Raw genomic sequence first — 14,784 nt, 5'->3', positions numbered from 1 at the left:
CTCCTACCACCTCCACCACTGGATTAGCTTTCCAAGGCGAACTCCACAGGCCAGCCTACTCCCTCCATTCACGGCCATACCCCCAGCCATTTTGTACCATTATATAAATATATATATAAATATAAATATATAAATACGATATGTGAAGACATCTTCCTGGTTTTTATTTTGAAACAATTTTTAGGCTTGTTCCGGGGGTCTCTGTGCTGCCTGTACTGTATTGACCTGTTTTATAGGTGCCTTTTTATTAAAAAGAAAATCCAAAATCCAACCTCTCGCCTTTTTGCTTCTGTGTCTAACTCCTCCAGGCCAGCTTGGTATTGGATGCTGGGAGGAGAAAGGGGGACCCCAGGGCTTCCCAGTGATCTGCCACGACGGCACAGCCCCAGGGACTCCAGCTCTGAGTTCCTCAGTGGGGGTCTCCCAGGGGTCTTGGCCGATTGGCTTGAGTGGGACTTGGCAACCCAGATGTGTCCCTGACTCCCCTCTCCACCCTACATCTGACGCTGAGGAGGAGGGAGGGATTGCCCAGAACTGCCTGACAGCGAGGAGCAGCTTCCTCTGGTTCCATCTGAGTAGTATCCTCTCAGGGCAGGGCTTCCTTAGGGGCCTGGGGACTTCCCTGCCCAGATCTTCATTCACACTGCCCTGTCTAAGGTGAGGCCTAGAGGGACCAAGCTCTGGGCTTGGCCTGCAGACAGGGGCACTGGGGTGACTTCCAGAGGCCCCCTCCAGCCCCTGGCTCTTTCGACTCCTGTCACCTCAGGGGTCTACAACCCCATTCTGCCTCTTGGCCACGTACTCCCTCTGTTGTAGCCTGAGACCCCTCTGCTGCTCTAGGAGTTCCCTCTTCCTCTCTAGCTTGTGTGGAGCGGTTGGGAAGGACGAGTCTGCCCAGAACCCACCAGCTTTCTGGATCCAGCCTTCCCTGGGAGCTCTCTGCTCCACCTCCACTTCCATTCTGGGCAGAAGAAACAGCCAGGTTCCCTCTACCCTTGTCTCTCTTTGGGGCTGGGAAAGGGAAATCTTTTCTTTCCCATATTGGGCCTCTCCCTTGCTGGCTCGACCTTGGTTCTTCCACCAATACCAGCTGTGTTGCTGACAGCACCTGGAATCTGTACCTCTGCCTGTAGTCCTGCCAGTCACCCAGAGTCTGGCCTAGCACTGGTGTGGTCAGAGCCAGGGGTCGCTACCTGAACGGAGTCAGCCTGAGCTTCCTGCTTTGTCAAACAGCTGCAGGGCTGGGGGCCTGGCAGAATATCTGTATTCATCAGGGATTGAGATGTGTCAAGACTACACTCCACTGTCAGCTGGCCTTAGCCCCAACCTCCACCCATTCCCTGGTGCTCAACTTCTCTTGGCTTCATTCAGCTGGTGGGATGGGAACAGTGGTGGGTAGCTATGGAGGTCAGAGGCCCACAAAATGATAGTGTGTCCTGGAAGGGGATTGACTTTCCCTATTGGCAGGGGTAGATGTAAAAGTTGTTTCCTGAGCTTGGGATGGTTAGGATGAGAGCAAGTTTGTGGTGGCCTCTCAGCCCAAAGTGATGCAGTGGGCATAGGTAGGCTATGCTTTGCCTTTGGGCTACTTCCCCTCCCCTGGCCTCCAGCCTAGCCATGGGGCTGAGAGAAGAGCTGGCAGGGATGACCTAGAAAGGGGTTGACTCATCCAGCTCCCCCATATGAAGATGTTGGCCAAGATGAACTCCTAGGAACCCAACTCTTGTTGAAAGGGGTTCCAGGGTCACTGTATCCATGCAAGGAAAGCAGAAACAAAAGGGGATGCTGGGACTTAGAAGGTGGTGAGGGAGGTGGCATTCTCCGACTCAGAGAGACTGCTCTTGCGCCAACTCGGGAAGAGCTGGCAAAGGGCGGCGGGGCCAGCACAGCCCAGCTTGGTGAGAAGCCGAGACAGGTCACTACGGAACTTCACCCCAGCGAAAGTGTAGAGCACGGGGTTGAGGCAGCAGTGGGCCAGGCCCAGGAACTCACTCATCGTGATGGCCACGGAGAGATAGCTGTTTAGTTCACACCTATTGCCCATGGCCTTCAGCCTCACCAAGGTGTCCAGGAAGATGATGACGTGGTAGGGAGACCAGCAGAGAAAGAAGACACTTGTCACCAAAATGGCCACCCTGACCGCCTTCTGCCGTTGAGGGCGCCGCTGGGCCTGGCACAGCCTGTGCACCACCCCCACGTAGCACCAACCCATCACCAGCATGGGCAGCAGGAACCCACCAACATGGTAGAGGAAGCGGGAGATGAACCAGGCATTGCTTTCTGCTTGGTTTTCTTGGGAGAAGATGCAGCGTGGCAGGGAGTCGTTGTGATGGTTTTGGCTGACCTTGGCGAAGAGAAGCTCTGGCAAGGCGAAGAGGAAGCCCGCCAGCCAGATGGTGGCACAGGTGATGTGGATGGAGAGGAGGCGGCGGTGGCGGTAGGCATGGACAGCATGGACGATGGCCAGGTAGCGGTCCACAGCAATGCAGGCCAGGAGCAGGCTGCTGCAGTAGAAGTTGATCTTGTGCAAAGCTATCACAGTTTTGCAGAGGAAGGTGCCCAGGACCCAGCCCACAGAGCCCTCAGCCACAGCAAAGGGCAGGATGAAGACTAGGAGGAGGTCGGCCACCGCCAGGTGAAATAGGAAGGTCTCCGTGGAGCTGCGTGTCTGCCGGTGACGTTCCAGGATCACCAGCACCAGGATGTTGCCCATCATGCCCAGGAGAAAGATGAGGCCGTAAGCCACGGGCATGAATGTGGCCTTGAAGGAAGCCAGTAGGGGCCCCTCTGTTGTAGAGCAGAAGTAGCTTTCCTTCGGGGACACCGTGCTGTCACTGTAGTTGCTGAATTCCTTGTACTGCAAGGACAAGAGAGACAGGAGGGCGGGGAACTGAGGACCTGGTCTCCAAGGGGAACCCTGACTGCCTTATTGCTTTTTCCTCTCTCTCCTCCCCGCCCCCCTGCCAGGATAACTGCTTTTGTCCCTTCACTCCTCATTTGTGCCACTGACCAAATCCCAATTTTCCTTTGTGTGCCTTTGGACAAATCACTTTGCTTTTTCCAACTTTAGTTTTCTCATCGGTAAACCAGTTTCTGTTAAGTCAACTTCGACTCATGGCGAGCCCATGTGTGTCAGAGTAGAACTGTGCTCCACTGGGTTTTCAATGGCTGATTTTTCAGAAGTAGATCACCAGGCCTTTCTTCCAAGGCACCTCTGGGTGGACTCGAACCTCCAACCTTACGGTTAGCGGCCAAGTGCGTTTATACCACTCTGGGATTCCTTCTTATTGGTAAAAGGGGCTAATTCTTCACCAGGTAATGCTAAGATGAAAGGAGATATATGCATGGTGTGGATGCACTTTGTAGACTCTGAAATGCTGTGTACCTCTAAGTCATTTTATGTGTTTACGGGAGGCTGCAGGCCTAGGGTCTAGAATCAGGGCTTCGATTTTGGTGAAGGATCTGGGTGGGATGAGGAGCCATCTGTTCTAATTCTGAAGAGAACAGTACAGTGGGCACTGAAGCCTGGGTTCTACGGGGGTGAGACTAATGGGACCTGCTGGTTTCCTCTTGACCTGTCCCCTATTCCTGAATGTGTTCATTACAACTGCAATTGTGGTAATAGCCCCTCCTATGTATTGAGGACACCAGTCATCCTGCTAGGTGCTTTTTGGGCCTCATTTCATTGAATCTGCAAATCAGGCTCAAGACATGTAATATTATTCCTGTCTTACGGAGCACAAGAGCACAGAGCTGGTAAATTTCATGTTTGTCGGAACCCACATTTGTCTATCTCCAGAGCCAATATTTCCCTCACTGCGAAGCCCTACTTTGACTTCTCCCTTGTGCTACTGGGAACAGCAATAGATAAACTGCTCCCTGCTACCTGCCATCACTAATTAAGCCCCTTCCTGCTCTCAGCCCACAGCAAGGAAAGCTTCAGAAAGCCGGGAGGCAGAGAAAGGCAGCAGGAAATGAGGGGACACAGGGAGACCCAGGCACAGGGCTGAAGGATGGAGCCTGTTCCGAGTGGAGGGGGTGTGCCACTATGTCTCCGGAAGTCCCCCTCTGTCCCCTTGGCACCCGCCCCCCCAGCACTCAGGTTGTTTACCAAGCTAACCACAAAGGAAGACATGGTGGTTGTTTTCATACCTTTCACTCACAGCTGTCCCGTTGCACCTGTTCCTGCTCCTCCCTAGCTCTATCCTTCCCGCTCCTCCCTAACCAGCCCCCTCCCCACAGCAATTCAAAACCAATTATCTAGCCAAATGATGTGGGTTCAAAAAGGCCATTCTGTAAATGATGAGTCCCAGAGAGGCAGAGGAGGGGATGGGGTACCCTTTCCCATCTGGCTCTGGGTGGTCTCACGCTGTTCTCCCTCCAGAAGACACACCTGTCCCAACCTGGACTTTTCCTTTCTGGTACCTGGGGCAGGCAGCTCTGTGAGAAGAGTATATGGGGGCCATTCGTGCAATGGCTGCTCCCCTAGCCCAGCATCCCTCTGCCTTCTTCACCCTAATGCTCAGGACTCTCCATATGCTCTTTCCACGGGCTCCATTCCTGCCAACTTTGTTCCACTTCTATCCATCTCTTATGTGGAGGACGGGGTGAGTTTTCCCACACACAGGTCTCATCCCATCAGTGTCCTACTGAAAGTCCTTCACTGGCTCCCTGCCACCCATAAACAGTGGCTTTCTTTTTATTTTATTTTAGTCAATTTCACATTTAACTGTCTAGTCAATTATAGGAAAAAGTCACGTTTGTCATAAAAGTTCATCAACACAAGATTGGAATAAGCCTAACTCAGTGCATTCACGCACCAGAATACAACGCAGTGCTCTGAAAGAAACAGGGTTTATCGACATGTTCTCTTAGGGAAAAATGTTAAAAACATATCGCTAAATTTCGGAACCAATTGCAGAGGATCGCAGACAGCATGGTCTCGCTGACTTTAAAGAGTGCCTGAGGCTCCAGGCACCCCTCCTGCCTTGAAACCAGAACTCTCTGCTTTTGTCTCATGTGTTGTTTCACACATAAGCTTTTGAGAAAATGGTACTACATCTCAAAAAATTTTTTGAAAATCATGGGCCTGCAGGGTGAGGTCTAAACCCTGCAATGGAGCCTTGCACTTAATTGCTTTAGGCACCCTACCCTCCAGGTGTATAATTCTACCGGCTACCAACCCTAGCGCCCCACCATTCCTGGCTCCAAAACTTTGCTCAAACTCTTCCTTTTTCCTGGCAAGCCTTTATTCCCAAGTTTGCCTATCTAGTCCCTACCCTTCCCTCAAGGCCCAACTCCATGCCGCCTTCCTACATGCTTCCTAGCCCTTCCTACTTGGAATGGTATTCTCTCATCTCAAAATATTAAATGTGCCTTTATGACCGCACTCAGGGCCAGAACGCCCATTTCCTCACTAGATGGCAAGCTCCTGGACTCAGGCCTTTTGTGTCTCCCTCACAAGACCATGTGTTTTATACACAACAGACATGCAACACACATTTACGGAACTGCTCTGGAAGGAGCTTCCGTGAGAGGGCCAGGGACCTCTATATTCTGGAACTCTTTCTGTACCTCAGAGGGACTCAGACACTCCTGCGTGTCCTTCTTCAATTCCTGCTTCCTTCCCATACCCTTGACTGCCTGGAACCTACCCTTGGGGTCTCTCTTGATACTGGAATCTATTCCCAATATTGTCTCATCTTGGAACTCAGAAGGGTTAAAGGGGGGAAAACAGTGAGATTAGCAGTCTCTAAGACCCATTAAAAAACCCATTGCCATTGAGTTGATTCTGACTCAATTCAGGCTGAGGGAAGACAGATGTAGGCCATGGGGCCGTTAGCAGGGCTGGATTCCACCTTCCTCAGCAGGTGGTCCCACTGCCCAATGGAGGGCTTAGGTCCTGCCAACCTGGCTGGCCCAGAAGGCCCTTTGTGAGAACCCCTCAAGTCCTTGTCCTCCAAAGCATCCTGGCTGATTGGTTTGTTGCTTATTTAAAGTCAGCAGGGTGTGACATCTCCCTAGGGCTCTAGAGCCCCCATCTCCTGAGAACCCAGAGGAGGGTTTGGGGGGGACAGCTTACTGCCCCTTCCTCCTTGCCAAGAGGTATTTGTTTGGTTAAGTGTTTAGGTAGAGAGGGGAAGATGGCAGGAAGCTGGTTGGTGGGGTTTTGAAAGTCAGCGGCACATCTTAGCAGGAGGTGTCAAACAGAAGTTTTGGGGGCTTGGGGGTGGCATGTGTTAAAGCCACTTCCCATACACAGGGGATCAGGCACCCCCACCCTATCCCAAACCATGGAAAGAGCAAGGTTGGTTCTGACCTGGCAGGAAATTGGCGGATAGGGACTCCTGTGGTGCGAAAGGGAACTTTCCAAGACTCACACCCAGGGGAGCACAGTGCGGGCAATTGGGATGAGTGACACATATACACCCTGACAGCAACATGCACCCTGTGTAGACGCAGACTTGTGCTAAATGGGCCAATGCCAGCACGTGGCACCCAGTGGACAATAAAACCAGAATACCTGCCCCAAAGAAGGCAAGAAAACCCAATGACCAGAATGAAGCTGAGCACAGAGTCAGGAGCCTAGTTAGGAAATTGTGTGAGCACTGGGGATGGGGGCAGGAGAAGGGGCTGGCACAGTGCCCTGGTATTGAGGTGCCAGGATGGGGAGGATGGTGAAGAGATACTAAGTGGTGGGATCCACACATGTTAGTCTTCTTTCCCCCTCAGACTCTCCCTTCTTTCTTTCCTCGGGAGCCACTTTCGGACCCAGGTCCCTCCCTGGATAATTAAGATCTCCAAGCTCTCCTGACTTCTCCAAATATCGATGTTGCCTCACTGCCCTGCACGGGCCACGCAAAGCTGGGAAACATTTGCTGACTGGGATTCTATGTCAGCAGGTGTATGTGTGGAGGGGGTGTTGGTTCTGGAGCATTTGTCAGGAACCTGTCCTGGATCCGCTCCTCTTTGCACTCATAGCCCTGTCTTGGCCGAGGACGTGGTTGAGGTCTGAGCACACTTTCAGAAAATGCAGCATTCTCCACAGGCTGGAGCTATGGGCCCAAAATAACCTGGTGGAACTGCATGGGGAAAATATCGAGACCTGAACTCAGGTTTCAAACATCAGCTGTCCAGGAACAAGTTAGGGAAGACCTAGCTTAACAACAGTTCATGAGAAGAAGACCCAGGAGTTTTTGACTGCAAGTTTAAGGTAAGTCCACAGTGTGATGTGGCTGCCAGAAGGGCTAATGTTACCTTATACTAGGTGAATGGAAAGCTATAGGTGGGCAACTGGGCACCAGCCCAGTTTGGATGGCCTGGGTAAGGGTGACCGGTTTGCTGAAGAGTCTGAAAAACCCTGCCTTAGGAGGAAGTTTTCAGCTACTGGAGGTGTAGAGTCTTGAGAAGAGAAGGCTTTAGTCTACAAGAGCTTCTTTCAAGGATTGGAAAGAGCCTCCATGGACAAGAGGGCAGAAAACGGACATATTGTGTGAACTTCCAGAGGACAGACCAGGAGCGATGGGTGCAAGTTGGGTGTTGGGGGTGTTCCAGTGAAAGGAGAGAACTTTCTAACAGGCAGAACTGTCCAACAATGGGATTGGGACCTTGGGAGGAAGGGGAATGTTCGAGCCCAGGTGTGTAGGAAGAGATCCCTGCCCTCAAATGCCCCTTCCTCAGAGCCTCCCAGATGCTGATTCCCTGTCTGGCACGCCCTGCCCAGGGCTGAGCTGGTTCTCAGCATGATCTTCACCTAGCTGAGCACCCAGGAGCCAATTGCTTCTCTAGCCAGTCCTACAGCCAGTGAATGCTCCAGACTGACCTTGCTCCTCAGCCCTGAGGAGCGAGGCAGGGCTACTTGCTGAGAGCATGGCTCATCCAGGCTGAACTCCAGGACTCCAGGGGCCGGAGTCATGCTGGCTGCAGGAGGCATCTGCACACAGATGCAGCCACAACTCTAATGATGGGGGGCACACAGGCTCCATCTCCTTTTATGCCCCTGTCGGGGTATTTCCAGCCAATAGTCAGGCGCTGTGAGTAGAGCAGACCAGGGCATCCCTCTTCCCAGCTTTCAGTGGCTTGAGGGATACGGGGGTTGGAGGAATGAGACCAGGCTAAGGGGGAGGATGTAGACCTATATCCCTTACCCCACGCTTCCCTCAGAGGGCCCACACACCTAAAGACCACCTGAGAGTCTCACTTGCCATTAATCACCTCTTCCTCCTTCCACCACCCCCACCCTTCAGGAATTAACCTTCCAGACACCTCTTCCTTTTCTACTCCTCTGGATGTGATTCTGGCATGGGGGAGTGGGGAGCTTTAAGCTACCCCCATCTCTGCACTGAATCTTTAGGTTTAAGGGGCTCCCCACCTGGCACCCTAAAATCTATTTGCACTTTGGGGACAGGGCCACACAGTCCTAGGGACAGGTAGACATACCCCCTAGGTATATACAGCAACCACTTGAAGCCAACTGCTTGAGGTACTACTAATTTCAATATTATATCCCATCATTCCCGAGAAAACACTCGTGCTTGTACGCTGACTCTCAGTTCCAAACCCGTGGTCACTTTATATTACTCTGCCCAAGGAGCGGGATTAGCCGCAGTTCGCATCCTCAGAGAAGGTGAGAGTTCTGTGGAGATTCTGCAGTTGTGTGCCTGAGCTCAGATTCGCCCCAACACTGGCACCTCCCCAAGATGGCCCTGGACCTCTCCCTCATCTCTGACCCCGCCAACCACTTGCAGTTGGGGCCTCCTCCACTGGGGTTCCTCTGGGACTTTTGACCTAGTGGTGGTAATGGGGATCCTCCCACACCCCAAGGTAAAGCCCAGAGCCAGCCTGAACTGGTTTTAGTTCCTCTTCTCCCTACCACCCTATGAAATGAGACAGTGCATGTGAACAGGCATTGGAGCCTGTGATGCTCTGGACACACTTAAGTTGTGGTTCGTGGTGATTATCAATGGGGAGAGGTCAGGGGAAGCCAGTGTACCCTGAGGCTTGGACCAGGCAGCCAGGCCTTTGTCTTCCCCTAGGGCAGTTTTTCCTCCTGGCTGTTGTGCAGGGTTGGGCTGGAGGTGTCGATTATGACTGGTTTCTGTAGGTGCCCCAGCCAGGTTCTGCTGGGAAGAGGCTCCATACCCCCACTCAAGGTTCCTGTAGACAGGGGCTCCCTAGGTCTGCCTAGACCTGCTCTCCCAGCAGGGTGCGTCCCTGGGATGCCAACCTCAGGGACCTGGGTCTTTCTTGTTCTTGGTACAAGATTTTTTGTGTTTGGGTCCTCCATTTGTGGGATTTAGCAGTCCACTTTAAGAAAATGGACACTTATTTTTGTGTGAGAGACTGACTTGATTTGTAAACTTTTACTTAAAGCACAAAAAAAATTATTAAAAAAAGAGTTTATGTAAAAAAAAAGAAAATGGACCCTTAAAGCAGCTAGAGTTGATCTTAGATTTCAAAAGAAGGAAGAGAAGATAGGATGACCAATGTTTGACTTATGGCCAAGAGCTCCCATTTCTTAATCCAACATTGGAGCGTAAATCCCAGTGCTCTAGAAAAATGAACTAGTACTTGTTTTGGACAAGGATAGAGAGAGGAACTGGAAATAAAAGGAATGGAAAAAGCTAGAAGAACTTCAGAAAGAAATGGTGAGGTAAGGCCTTTAAGGTATAACAAGTCAGTTAACACTTACTGAGAAGCTACTATGTACAAGGCTCTTCTGCCTACTCTGCCATTCATGAGCCAGACCATCCCAGGGCCTCTGTGCTGTAAGACACTGTGGGGGAGCCTGACCCCGATGTGAGTGGGATGGAGTGGAGGAACAATATCTGTGCTTCTGAGGGGTAACAACCATGGAGGAAGCAGGTAGAGGCAGGAGGAGGCACTGGGAGCTGGTCGAAGACCTCCAGAGTCCGGATGGCCCTAGGACTCCTGGGTTCCTGGCTAGACCATGATTGAGGTGTCCAGGCATGCGTGGATACTCAACTAAGGACCACCTATCTGAGGTATGATGTGAAGTAAGCCCGAGGGCTCTTGCCTGGGCTGTAGATTTTCTTTATGATGTGGGGTATGTTCTGCTTGCTGTCCCCCTACCCCCCCGCCCTGCACCGGTCCCCAGTAGGTCACCCAGTGGAGTGAGATGGGCAGTAGGGGAAATCCTTGAGGTTTCTCAGAAGCCAGGACCGGCTAGATCTCAAGCTGGTTCTTGTGATATCCAACTGGGTCAGGGTTCGTGGTCACCTTAAAGCTGTGGACGCAGGAAGACACCCAGTAACCTAATCAGGTGAGGCTAGGGGCCAAGACTTGGAGGTCAGGTTCGGAACGTGCTGCTTTGTTGGGACAGTGGGGTTTCAGTCTGATTTGGGGTATTGCTCAGACTCTGTAATTAGACTCAGGGCTGGATTCACAGGTGTGGGGCCTACGCAGTCACCCGGGGCCCTGAGCTTAGAAAGGCCCCATGGGGTTTAGTTCCCTACCACTATCGTCTTGAGATTCTTAATAATTCTTGAACGAGGGACCCTTGGATTTTCATTTTGCATTGGATCCCTCAAATTTCGTAGCCAATCCTGATTAGACTCATGGTTCTGGCTCTGCTTTAACTGGAGGTTGGATTTGAGAGATCAGACTGGGGGGTAATTAGCCCTTCTTCTTACCTCCTCCTCATGTTCTACTTAAACTTCCAAGCCTTGAGACCTGGGAGGCAGGCTTTCCCAAGGAAGTCTGGGAGCACAGCTGGTAGAGTTACAATATTAGACTCTAGCAGAAGAGCTGAAGGGATCGGAGAACATCTCAGGGTAAGCTTAGGGTCAGCAGAGCTGGTGGGTACAGGAGAGATGACGGTGGGTCCTTCATGATCTAGCCCAGAATACAGCGCGGAGAGACTTCCTTTTCCCAGAAGTGCTCTTGGCAAGGGGGGAACAGGAGAAAGGACCATGAGGAAGTTTTACAAAAGACCCTTCCAACTAGTCCTTCGCTGTCCGCACCTAAGGAGCCCTGGGAGTCGATGGTTGACCTGTATCTACACACATCCTTTGGGAAGGCAGTGGCAACTAACTGCCAAACTAACTGCCATGCTTCATTGGAGAAACTTGGGTGGATGCTAGAAAGTGGTGCGAGGGACCATATTCTTAACCCACCCAAGCAAACTCCTCTAAGAAGGCCTTATCTCCAGAGATTTCCGCCCATTGAATAAGGCCACAACATGCTCTAGGACGTTTTTAGAATTAATACAGAGTCAGAGGTTCTCTCACAAACCTGGAACTCCCCTCTCCCTACTCTAGCCCTCTGGAGTCCTCCCTTTGCTGGCTACCTGGCCTCACAGCTCTTCAATTTAGCATATAACCATTGTGTAACAGCTTCCAGTGAGTGATATTTTTCTCTTCTTGGCTAAACTATGAGCTTTTTGAAGGCAAGTCCTCAGCTTCTCCATCCAACACAGAATGTAATGCCCTGATGATATAATCATAAACAGGTGAATAAATATATACTGATTGATCTATTATCAATGCTAGCCTCCTGAGAGTAAGAAAACCTCCAAAGTACTTTCCTGTCTAGTCCCTTATTCTAACCCTAAGAGATAAGAAGAGGATCCGCTACTGAAGAATGGAGAGGTAAAGTGGCTTGATTCAGGTCACACAGCAAGTCAGTGGAGGATATAGGAAACTTATCTTCTAATCCCCTCTAAAGGATGTCTATTAGGGGCAACATCTCTACCTACCTGCTTCCTCCATGGAATGGGAAATAAGGTCCTAAAAGTCAGGTGCCAGTGGGCCTGTCTAGACTCTACAGATCCACAGGGAATGGGGACTCCAAGGCTGTCCCCTCTCCCTTGGGCCCTGGGCATAGGGTATTTAGAATTCCAAGCAGGGGCTGGGTGACAAGGAGCTGCTTGTCCCTACTCACCACATCGTCCAGATTGTAGTTTGTGAGGTCCATGTCCAGGGTTAGGGCGTAGTTCATGGCTGCAGCTGTGCATCACCAGACTGGTCACTGTCTGATGTGAGAGGCTGTCCGCCTGGTGCCTATAGAGAGGTGACAGCCGCCAACTGCAAATTTAAACAAATGAGTGGCGCCTTGTCTCCTGGTGTGGGGTAGGGCAGCCGCCTGCCTCACAGCTCATCACTTTTTTTTTTCCACTGGGTCTTTTCTGTTTTTTTTTTTTGAAGAAAAAGGGAAAATCCCCACAGTATCAGTGCTAGTCAAGCATTTCAGCTTCTTTCCTGGCAACAGTTGTCTCAATTGGGGCTTATGACTAGTTTAAAGGCTGCCCCTCACTTCTCTCCCATATCCCCCCACCAACCTGCCAATAAGGGACTCACATCTTGTGATAGAAAACCACCACACAAGTCAGCAGGGTCACGGGGGGAACTCCAGGTGCAAAGGGAGCAGAAGAGCCCTTTCAGGGACCTTGCCTCCAAGCCACCTCAAGACCTACAGACGTCAAACCAGAATGGTTGGCCACCCTACTGGCCACCCTACTTGCCACCTTCCTTTTGCCCATGCGGAGGCAAAATCCCTTCCCTTTCCAGTTCAAGTTCAGAAGCGATAGGTTGGGTTTTACAAAGGAACGACACTAAAACATTACCGGAAGGCAAAGGCGACATTACCCAAGGAAAGCACAAAAACATGAACATAGTCGCAGAATCATTTTCTGACTCAAAAATAATGATGTCCTAGATATAAATTAACTTGGTTGGCATGTAGATTATTAACATCAGGGACTACCCAGCTAGAGGGGACTTTAGAGACAATGAAGTCCAACCTCTGATTTTTATGCAGGAGAACCCTGAACCCTGAGCCCAGAGAGGGACAGTAACAGGATCCCAGGATCCCACAGCTACCGGTGGCAGAGCTGGGACTTAACCCCTGGCTTCCTAACTCGTGTTCAGTGTTTTCTTTACTGCACCAGGCTACCACTCTTACAGACTCACATATTCCCTTTCCTTTCCTTCAACCCTGCCCTGTCTGAGCTTCCTTTAAGAAGCTCTTTCTCAGACATTGATCAATTTTACCTCCAACTCTCTTCTTTATGCGTTTCTTCTAGAGCCCTGTCTGGGACCTGGGTGGCCAGTGGTAGTAGCCAGTGTCACGAAAAGGAGAGGGCATTTCCTCTCTTGGCCCACAATCGTGTAAAGACAATGTAAAGACAGAGGCATCCACACAAGACATGTCGTTTCTTTGCCCCATCCCCCAGTCATTGTTATCACCCTCCCCTTTTAGCAAAACAATGCCATTCTCTAGGAGCTTACCCCTTCTAGTCATCTTCTAGGATCCTACCCATAGCCCATTAATTATGAGATATGAAAGGAGCAATTTAGGCACAGAAGCAAGCACAAATGGAGCAAAATTGATGCCACGTGGAGATCACCGAGGAACCAAGGAAAGAGACAAGGATTTTTCTCCCAGAGCAGACAGAGAAGGCCTTCCCTTAGAGCTAAAGCACTGAATTCAAACTTCTAGCCTCTTAAACTGTAACAAAATAAATTCCTGTTTGTTAAAGCCACTCGCTTGTGGTATTTTTCTTATAACAGCACAAAGAAATTAAGATACCTTCAGGAACTGCTTTCAAGGAAGAAGAATCCCAGGACATATGCTCAGAGTTCCTCTCCAGCACTTCCAGTCCTGACACCTCTGGGAGGAAGCTGCCCCAAGGTTTCCTGAATCCCAAGCTTTCTGTGAACTGCCTACCCTCACAACCCTCTTCTAATACCCTCCCCCACTGTTGCCACCAATTCATTGCCATATTCAATTTAGCTTCAGGAAAGAATGTAGTATACAGAATTATGTAGAATTGCAAGGGACTACAGTGAGCAGGAAAGAAGGTAGCATATAGAATTATGTAAAATTTCAAGGGACTTTCAAAGGCAAGCTAATCCATCCTCATCACATACCCCTCCCCGCCCCTCAAAAATGCAAGACTCTTGTCACTGCAGCCTCATCAGATGGTCACCGAGTTTTGGACAAACATCACCAGGGGTGAGAAGCTTGCTCCTTTCAAGGCCCATGTCTCAATGTTGTTGTTGTGCTGTTAGGTGCCATAGAGTCATTTCCGACTCATAGCAACCCTACGTACAACAAACAGAACAGAACAGTGCCCGGTCCTGCACCAACCTCACAATTGTTGCTATGCTTGAGCCCATCGTTGCGGTGTCAGTCGATCTCGTCGAGGGTCTTCCTCTCTTTCTCTGACCCCCTGCTTTACAAAGCATGATGTCCTTCTCCAGCGACTGGTCCCTCCTGATAACACGTCCAAAGTACGTGAGATGAAGTCTCACCGTCCTCGCTTTTAAGGAGCATTCTGGTTGTACTTCTTCCAAGATAGACCTGTTTGTTTTTCTGGCAGCCCATGGTACATTCAATATTCTTCGCCAGCACCATAGTTCATAGGCATCAACTCTTCCTTGGTCTTCCTTATTCATTGCTCGTTTTTCGTATGTGTACAAAGCACTTGAAAATACCATGGCTTCGGTCAGGCGCATCTTAGTCCTCAAAGTGACCTCTTTGCTTTTTAACATCTTAAAGAGGCCTTTTGCAGCAGATTTGCCAATGCAACACGTTGTTCGATTGCTTGACTGCTGCTTCCGTGGGTGTTGATTGTGGATCCAAGTGAAATGAAATCCTTGACAACCTCAATCTTTTCTCCTTTTATCATGATGTTGCTTGTTGGTCTAGTTGTGAGGATTTTTGTTTTCTTTATGTTGAGGTGTAATCCATACTGAAGGCTGTAGTCTTTGATCTTCATCGTTGAGTGCTTCAAGTCCTCTTTGCTTTCAGCAAGCAGGGTTG

General features: G+C 50.4%; 1 protein-coding gene across 1 annotated transcript; it reads right to left on the bottom strand.

Annotated features, from left to right (window-relative positions):
* Positions 1-1,719: 1,719 nt before the first annotated feature.
* CXCR5 (C-X-C motif chemokine receptor 5) lies at positions 1,720-12,121 on the bottom strand. The gene is made up of 2 exons (XM_049857386.1): positions 11,902-12,121; positions 1,720-2,857 (listed from the first exon to the last, which is right to left on the bottom strand). The coding sequence occupies exons 1-2, from the start codon at positions 11,956-11,958 to the stop codon at positions 1,793-1,795; spliced, it is 1,122 nt and encodes a 373-aa protein (XP_049713343.1). The 5' UTR covers positions 11,959-12,121; the 3' UTR covers positions 1,720-1,792.
* Positions 12,122-14,784: the final 2,663 nt, after the last annotated feature.

Source organism: Elephas maximus, chromosome 17 (genome assembly GCF_024166365.1).
Source record: "Elephas maximus indicus isolate mEleMax1 chromosome 17, mEleMax1 primary haplotype, whole genome shotgun sequence".
Classification (NCBI taxonomy): domain Eukaryota; kingdom Metazoa; phylum Chordata; class Mammalia; order Proboscidea; family Elephantidae; genus Elephas; species Elephas maximus.
The sequence above is the reverse complement of the archived record's forward strand: the minus strand, read 5'-3'. Positions and strand labels throughout refer to the sequence as shown.

What these genes read in the sequence shown, in the direction of transcription:
- CXCR5 (XM_049857386.1), bottom strand. Translation starts at nt 11,958, where the DNA reads ATGAACTACGCCCTAACCCTGGACATGGACCTCACAAACTACAATCTG. An exon ending in ACTACAATCTGGACGATGTG is followed by an intron (nt 2,858 to 11,901) that starts GTGAGTAGGGAC and finishes TTGTCCTTGCAG; the next exon opens with TACAAGGAATTCAGCAACTA.